At 27.9% G+C, this 8,961-nt stretch overlaps 1 protein-coding gene across 1 annotated transcript; it reads left to right on the top strand.

The window, feature by feature from the left end:
• Positions 1-1,622: 1,622 nt before the first annotated feature.
• On the top strand, positions 1,623-8,380 carry Phum_PHUM205160 (Homeobox protein Nkx-6.1, putative; the record flags this gene model as incomplete). Its single annotated transcript, XM_002425469.1, has 4 exons — positions 1,623-2,367; positions 2,511-2,705; positions 5,270-5,442; positions 8,150-8,380. 4 exons carry the CDS (start codon positions 1,623-1,625, stop codon positions 8,378-8,380), a joined length of 1,344 nt encoding a protein of 447 aa, XP_002425514.1.
• Between the last annotated feature and the right edge of the window lie 581 nt (positions 8,381-8,961).

Here is an 8,961-nt window from a genome sequence, read left to right as displayed (position 1 = left end):
CGGCGTGAAATTCTCTAATGTAATCAAAGGAAAAAGAATCGATATCAATTAATTATTATAAATTATTGTAAATAAATGTATTTTACGTTTCAACCAATAATTATAATGCATTCGATAGAATAATAATAATAATAATCCATTTCATTATTGATTTAAATAAATTTTAATTTATTATTTTTAAATTTTGAGTCGTGGGGCGGGGAGGGAAGGGGGGAAGTATTTATGTGTTTGTTGGTTAAAAAAAAAAAAAAAAAAATTTAGATGGTTTACCCATGGTTGACACCCGAAAATCGAGGTCATACATTTAATAGTAATAATAATAATACAATTAGAAAATTTTCATCTCAAAAACTAAACTGTTCTTAATCTCCTACAACTCCTCCCCTCCCCCCCCCTTCGCCCATGCTCCAGCTATTATTCCGTAATAATCCCTTCCATAAATTTTCTTCTCTTTCTCTTTTTTCCGCCTTCATTAGCATCCCTCTCTCAATCGATTTTTAAGCTCCTCCCACTTATTTTATCCCACCTAATTTTATTTTTTTTTTTCGTTTATCTACCAGTAAGCGGTTGCCTGTATTCGGTGTCGTTGTATGTGCACGGGGTGAAAAAAACATAAAAAAAAAAAAAAAAAACAGACAAAACAGGAAAAAAAAACAAAAATGCGTATACGGAAGTGAAATAACGTAATTATCCGCATTGCAGAAAAATAAAATCAAAAGTTTTAATTTTCCTTTATTTTTCTCTGATTACGTATATAATCATCATCATCATCATCATTATTGTTTATGTTTCAAATTTATTATTATTATTATTATTATTATTTTTATTACGCGTAGGGACATAAGTGAATATTTGCGTACGCTATCGTGTACGCACGAAAACACATACACACACGCGCGCGCGCGCGCACACGCACGCGTTTAAAAAAAACTATATGTTAAGTGATGAAAAATTCGTTTGTGATTTTTTTTTTTTTTATTTAAAAAAGAAGAAATTTATAAAATTAACAAAAAAAACAACAAGTGGTGTCATCAAATTATTATTTATATTAAAATAAACTAGTTGTCATTAATCGAACAAAACCGTTCAATCATTCAAATTTATTATTTTAATGAAAATATAAATGCGACCGTGAATACGTATAATATTATTATTATTATTATTATTATTATTATTATTATTATTGTTCCACCGCCGTTTTGTTTAATTAAATATTAATTCAGTGCACGATTATTCTCGGGGTTTTTATTAATAAGTGAAATTTTCAGTGGTTTTCAAGTTTTCTTTTTTTTTTAAGCATAAATTGTTGACGACGACTCTTAGTACTACCATATTATTTTACTTTTCATCCTCTAAAAATTTTCTTTATTTATGTTTTTTATAAACAAAAATAAGGAGGTCAGATTTTTCTCGTTGTCGTCGTTGTTTTTGTTGTTGTTGTCGCTGTTGTTTTTGTTGTTATTAACGTCGTCGTCATCGTCATCGTTTCATACCTATTCAAACACGTAAAAAAAAAAAAAAAAAAAAAAAAATGAAGAAAAAAAATTTTAAAAAACTAAAAATAAATATTTAAGAATTAACCGTGAAATGTTTTACTCGCGTTAAGTGATTTTCAAATCATGATGCCATTAGCGCCGATTCCAATGATGTCTGTTCCTACAAAGCCTAAAATTGGTTTCTCCATCGACTCGATCGTCGGCGGAACTGGAAGCAATAGGATTCAATATTCCATTAATAACAAAACGGATAGGAATCACGATAAAACAATCGTGGACAATTGTAAAATTCAAACGTCGAAATCTTCCACGTTCCCAAACGACGAACCCGAAGACGAAGAAGATGACGAAGAAGACGAAATAATTAATCCGGGGAGTCCGTCGAGCGACGTATCGAATAAATTCGAAAGCAGATCGCCTGCGGATTTGCGTTACAACGGAAACAGGACTCCTATAGACGCGAGCCCCACGAATTTAATAATAAAAAACAATTCGGCGTTTCGTAGCGGATCTCCGTTTCCCACCGAAGGAAAGATATCTTCATATCGTTATCCTAAAACCGCGTCCCCTCACCGATCGACCGATCAAGATATATCTAAATTTGAAAGTTCCATTCATTCGAACAGTCCTAGAAGTTCGATAAGTCCCGCGAGTGGAGAAAGAACTAGTTTAAGTCCGAAAGCCTCATTGATAAAGCCCTCGGTGTTGACACCGGCCAACGTTGTGCCGTTCGGAAGCGAAATGAACGCAGCAGCAGCTCTCAAAGGGATCTACCTGCCTACGGATCCGGTCATGCACGGAGTGGGTCACCCGAGTCATCACCATCATCCTCATCCGTTGGCACTGGCAGCCGCAGCTCAGCATTTTCAAGGTAAAACTCAAAAAATACACTCACACACAAACACACATATATATATTTCGTTTTCGTCTTAAGAAAGAATCTTATTGAGTAAAAAGCCGGGAATGTAGCGGAAGAGATTTTTTATTTATTTTATTTTTTTTTGTTACAACCAGCTGCAGGTTTGGCCGCGGCAATAGCACAACATCAACAGCAGCCGGGAGGTTTTCTATCTTCGGGTCCGCCAAGCCACTTGCCCCCGGGTCATCCGGGACATCACGGACCGCAAATACCACCGCGAGACACGTATCCCTTATATCCGTGGCTATTATCCAGGCACGGAAGGATATTTTCGCATAGATTTCCGGGAGGTAAGCATTATCATCTCAATTTAAATTCATTAAATAAATATTAATGGTAATGATGCGTAAAAATGGCCAACGATTTTTATTTAATGTATGAGAATATAATTAGATGATAAAAAATTTCCACTTTGACAAGCGTTTCGATTCTTAATAAATTTTATATAAAAACTATAGAAAAAAAATAAAATTAAAAAATCAGGTATGAAAATTATTATTATTTTTTCACTTACAGAAAAATGACAAAAAAAAAAGAAGAACGTAGAAATTAAGCGTTAAAAAACAAATAATGATTTGAAATTTTTTTTTTTTTTCATTTCTAGACAATGAAAAAATTAAAAGAAAATATTTTTGTTTAATTAAAAAAAATTATATATATATAAAGAAAAAGGGGGAGAAAAAAAAAGGTATTGAATAAGGGCCTTCGTACCAGGTATTAATTGCCTTATTTTTACGGTTCCCGCCCTATTAAATAACCCTCCGGCTCACGTACGAGTTTGTTTTTTTTTTTTTTTTTTTTTTTTTTTTTTACGTAAAAACGTGAATGACGTATATATATAAGGTTATCGGTTTTTTGATTAAAAATAAATTATACACCTAATTTAGGATGTTTTTTTTTTCACGTTAAATTCAAATAATTAATAATTATTAGTAAATATTTAAACCCACGTTAAAAAACATATTTTATAAAATATATAGAAAGATAATAATGATAATAATAACTATAAAATTAGTTGTTGATTGGGAGAACGAACCGACATGAAAATGAATATATATATATGTATGTAAATAAAACTCTAACTATTTATTATTATTATTATTTGTATTGTCAAAATAATAATAAAAAATTTTAACCGTTTCTAAATTCTCGCGTTTTCTGTTATTAAAAAATTTAAAATTTGTTTTTTTTGTTTCCGCTGTTGTTTTCCAAAAACAAATTATATATATATATATATATATATATATATATATTAACTAATCGGGATGTCGTTTTTTAAATTATAATAATTAATTATAATAATAATAATAATAATAATAATAGTTATTAAATGCGAGAATTTTAAAAAATTAAAATTAACGTGTTTTTTAAAAATTTAAAATCTGTTGGCCGTGACCGTTAATCTCTCATTGAAATGTTACGAAATTTCTTTTTTTTTTCTTTTTTTATCGCAACCGTCACTGACTGATTCATTATCCGTTTATATATTTTCTCTTTGCATTTTTTTTTTTTTTTTTTTTTTTTACAAAATTAATCAAAACAATATTTTACGATTATTAATTATTATAATTATGGGTTGTCAAATTTTAAAAACTTTGATAGAAATTTTTTTTTTTTCTTAAATCATTGTAATCATTACCCCCGACAATCCGGTAATAATTTAAAAAAAAAAAAACAATGAGCGTTAAATAATTGTTTTGAAATCATCATTATGGCTCTCACTTAACAATTTTCGGACATAACATAATTATTATAATTTTACCCGGTCAGAATGAATGTTTTAATGCACGAATGGTATACATATATATGTATGTATTAGTAAAAAATTAAAATGGTTCTCCTTGTTACATTTTTTAGTGATGATAAAAAAAAAAAACATAATAAAATAATTGGAACGAGTTAAAATTAATTTACGTTGAAAAAAAAAAAAAACTCGTTGGGGCGATTGAATCAGAAAAAAAAAAAAAAAAAATGATAATTTTAATGTTATACACCAATACGAACGATAACTTCCACGATAAGTGATCATTAGTGGCCTTTGGGACTAAAGTTCAAAAATTCAAAAAACATTAGAGCAAAGGATTTAAAAAATCATGTATATTAATATATATAGAATACTTGATACGTAACGTAATATTTTAAACATTGCGTCGTAGCATCGTGTTTATTTATTTATTTTTTTTTTTGGCGAAATAAATAATAATGATTCCTACATGTTTTTTTTTTTTTTTTTTCTCGAGTCTGAATCAAATATGTATGTACACAGGAAGAGGAAGGATGTGCTCGTTATGATTATTATTTATCGCAATCATAACATATTCAAAATTTTACTCTTATCACTCGTACGATTTTTTAAACGAAAACCTATTTTTCTTTTCTTTTTTTGTTTAAATTATTAAAAAAAAAACCTAAAAAATTTTCATTTCATTCGTTTTTATTTAATTATAATTTGTTGTATTTTTTTTCACTTAACCTTTTTATTTCTGCACCCCCTCCTCCTTTTCTTCCTTCCTTTCTTTCTTTTTAATAACGAAAGATTTAAAATTAAAAGCCCATCATCATCATCATCATCACATATAATTTCTTAAAACTATAATATACATATAAAATTTCGTTTTTTTATTTTTGTGTGCAATAAAATTCTACGGGAATCTTAAACCAATGATGACGATAAACATTAAAATATAATAATAATAATAATAATAATAATAATAAAAAAGAAAATGGAATTTCACAAGATGGGTTATGGCTGCGGTAAAAGCTCATTAACGCCCGCACGCGCACTCTCTCATTTATACACCCATTCGTAAAAAAACGAAATAATAATAATACTTATTATTATTTAATTTTCCAGGTCCGGATATTCCTGGTTTTCTCCTGCAGCCTTTTAGAAAGCCAAAGAGAATACGAACGGCGTTTAGTCCGAGTCAATTGTTGAAATTAGAACACGCATTTGAAAAAAATCATTACGTTGTAGGAGCCGAAAGGAAGCAATTAGCTCAATCTCTCAGTTTGACAGAAACTCAGGTGAGATTACAAAGACATTTTTTTTCTATTATTATTATTATTATTATTACAATCGATAATATCAATTTGATGTCGAAAAAAAATAATTAATAATATTCTTTTTAAAAATAATTTCCGTTTAAGAAAAATAATAATTTGAACGTTTTTTATCTAAATTTTTTAAACAGGAAAAACAAGAGAATGTCATTTGAAATAAACAATGGTCCAAAATTAACAATTATAAATAATTTAGTATTTCTAAATATTTAAAAAAAAAATTTTTTTTTTTGTTGCCTTTTAATATAGTTTTCCTAGGACGGAAATTATTTTTTATGCGTGACACCTAATTATTACATTTTACACAAATTTTGCAAAATTTTTTTTTCAATTAAAATCGATTTTCCCCTTTGCGTGTTACGTTTTTCCTTTCGTTTTTTTTTGTTGTTGTTGTTAATGGGTTTCTATCGCATTTACACGAAAATTTCATTTAAATTAAATCGTTTAAATCATTCTAAATTATGTCTTTTCACTTAATTAAAACTCGATAATTTTAACGTTTTCCGTGTAATAAAATAAATAAATAATGAAAAGACGATGAATGTGACGCGAGGTTTTTTTTAAACATTTTTCCATGATTTGTTTCAAACTAAAAATATCATTCGTAAAAATATTATTCATTTATAAATGTCCTAGTATTTCGCTAATGATAATAATAATAATAATAATAATAATAAATTATTTGAAATTTACACGGTTTTCGTAGTTGTCGCGAAAAAAAAAAACGTTAAAAGTTACCCTTAATAATTTCTTTATAAAAATTAAATGTCGATTATTAAAATTATTTTATCCAATCACGTCGTCGTAATGGCTCGGTATTTATTTAATAATAATAAAAAAAAAGTTTAATTGTAAATAAATTAATTTGATATTTAAAATCTAATGCGTACAAAATATTATTCAAAGGAAAAACTAAATGGTCCGTGTAATTTAAAAAAAAAAAAAAAAAGGAAAATACATTTTACTTCGTGAATCAGGAAGCGGAACTTGATAATAAAAAAACGGATGACATTGGCAGAAAAATCTTTTCTTTCTTTCTTTCTTTCTTTTTTTTTTTTTTTTTTTATTGTGCTGGAGAGTTTCGTAAAGAATATTTTAAATTAAAAAATATTATTTTGTTAAAGTGAGAGTAAATAAAAAAAAGAAAAAACGAGTCTAAAGGTTATTATTATTTGATTCAAATTGATTTTTTCAATAATTATTTAATTAATAGTTTTTATTGTTATTGTGAGACGCAATAATTCGATAGAGAGAGAGAGAGAGAAAGAGAGAGAGAAATGTGATTACATTAAGGTAGATTTAAGCGCGGGATATGTATGATAAATGAAAAAAAAACTTTACAGAAAAACGAGAAAATAAAACAAAGACTTTTCTTTTTTTTGTGATGTTGTAAAACGATTAAGGTAAAAAAACGAAAAAAAACGAAAAAGATGGATCGAAGAGGAGTAAAAAAATTTAAACGCAGTGGTTGATCTACTCGTCCTGGATAAGTGTCACGTTTTTCATTTAAAAAAGAGATTTTCTCGCTTTTCAATGGCTGAACCCGGACAAAAACTTGCCTCTTATTATGAAATCTAACCGTTGATTTGAGGATTATAAATTTAATTGTGTTTGTCGATTGTTTTTCAATTGAACCATTTTTAAAAAGGAAGGGGGAAAGAGAGAGAGAGAGAGAGGAGGGGGGAAACTTTTTTCAATATTATTATGTTTTTTTTTTTTTTTTTTTTCAAATATTTTTATTATTAATTATTATTAAAATATTAAATCACACAATACGCACGCGAAAAAGTTCAAATATTTATAAAAAATAAAATTAAATGTTTAACGTTTGAATTATCGATTTATAATAAGTAACGTTTTGCGTTATCATAGAGATTTTTTTTTTTTTTTTGGGGGGAGGGAATGTTTTGTCAAAATGGAAAAATGTTTTAACCTGTGTACGCAAAATCAGAAAAAAAAACGATGAAAATTTTAGATAGTGAACGAGAAGAAAATTTTTATTCTAAATTTCGTGAACGCTTCCGCGTCATCTTTTTCGTTTTTATTTTTTTCCCCGTGGCTTTTTTTTTTTTACATTTCCCCCTCCCCCTTCCTATTTTTTTTTTTTTTAGAGCTTTTTTATTTTTTATTTTTGTATTTCTTGTCGTAGTTGAAGCTTCCGCCGAATGGAAGGGATTTTCTCAAAAGGGAAGTCGTCTGCTTTTCCCAGTTTTATTAAGAAAGACTCGCGCGCATGAACCTCTCTACGCCACGCTACCCTTTATTTACAAACCATTAAACATGGGGACCGAAATCCATCTTATCGACGCAATTTTTCTAAATTCAAATTTTATACATTATTGGAATTTTTATTTATTTATTTATCACTTCCTTGCCTTAACCTCCGGTTAAATTTTATTTTTTTTTATTATATTCATCGATGATTAAAATTAAACTTTATTAGTTTTGACTTTTTTAATTCAATTTTTCTCTCTTTTTCTCTCTGTCGTATAAGAAAGAAATTTGATAAAATAAAAATAAAAAATTTTTTTAAACAGGTTCACCTTTAAAAAGCAAAAAATAACCGTTGCTTCCGTTCGATGAAACAATTACGATTATTAAATTTTACAAAATAAAAATAAAAATTATTAATTAATTTGTTTGTTTGTTTTTTTCTCTTTCTTCTAATAAGGTGAAAGTATGGTTTCAAAATCGCAGGACCAAACATAAAAGAATGCAACAGGAAGAAGAAGCCAAAGCCCAACAGCAATCGTCTTCGACTGGAAGTTCTAAAAATTCCCATCACGTCAACAAATGGAAAGTTGAAACTCAAAACAGCTCCCAATCGACTACAGCATCCGATGGAACCCAATACATAGAATACGACGAAGACGAAATCGGATCTTCTGGAGAAGAAGCGTGATTCCGAGGACTTTTGAAAAACGAATTATTTATTATTATTATTATTATTATTATTATTATTATTTCGAGTCCCGGATAAACTCATTTTTTTTTATCTAGTCATTCAAAATACCCATAATACTTTTAAGAAAAAAAAAACAAAAAAACAAAAAGAAAAAAATAATTTTTTTTTTTTTTATAAACCTGTGATTTAATTTTTCCACGTGACTTACTATTATTATTATTATTATTATTATTATTTAAAAACAAAAACGACTTTACATGTACAAAAATATTAAATAGCCCCTCCCCTCTCCCCACACACAAACACACCGCAATAACTAAAAAAAAAAAAAAAAAAAAAAAGAAAAAGAAGAAGCAAAAAAGCTCATGTTCAAATTCGTTTTATTTTTAAATAAACTGTACAAATTCTTACTAAAATGAAAAAAAAAAAAAAAAAAAATCTGTTTTCCTTTTTTCTTTATGTAAACCACTCGCCACCCATCACCGGCCTCCCTCGCACTTTTTTTTTTCTTTTTTCGCTCCTCTTTCTCCTCTACTTTCTCAAATGTTATTACCATTCATCTGTTGGTAGGTTGTGCG

The sequence above is a fragment of the Pediculus humanus genome, genomic scaffold (genome assembly GCF_000006295.1).
Source record: "Pediculus humanus corporis 1103172107555 genomic scaffold, whole genome shotgun sequence".
NCBI classification, from domain to species: Eukaryota; Metazoa; Arthropoda; class Insecta; order Psocodea; family Pediculidae; genus Pediculus; species Pediculus humanus.
This window is presented reverse-complemented; position numbering and strand designations above follow the sequence as displayed.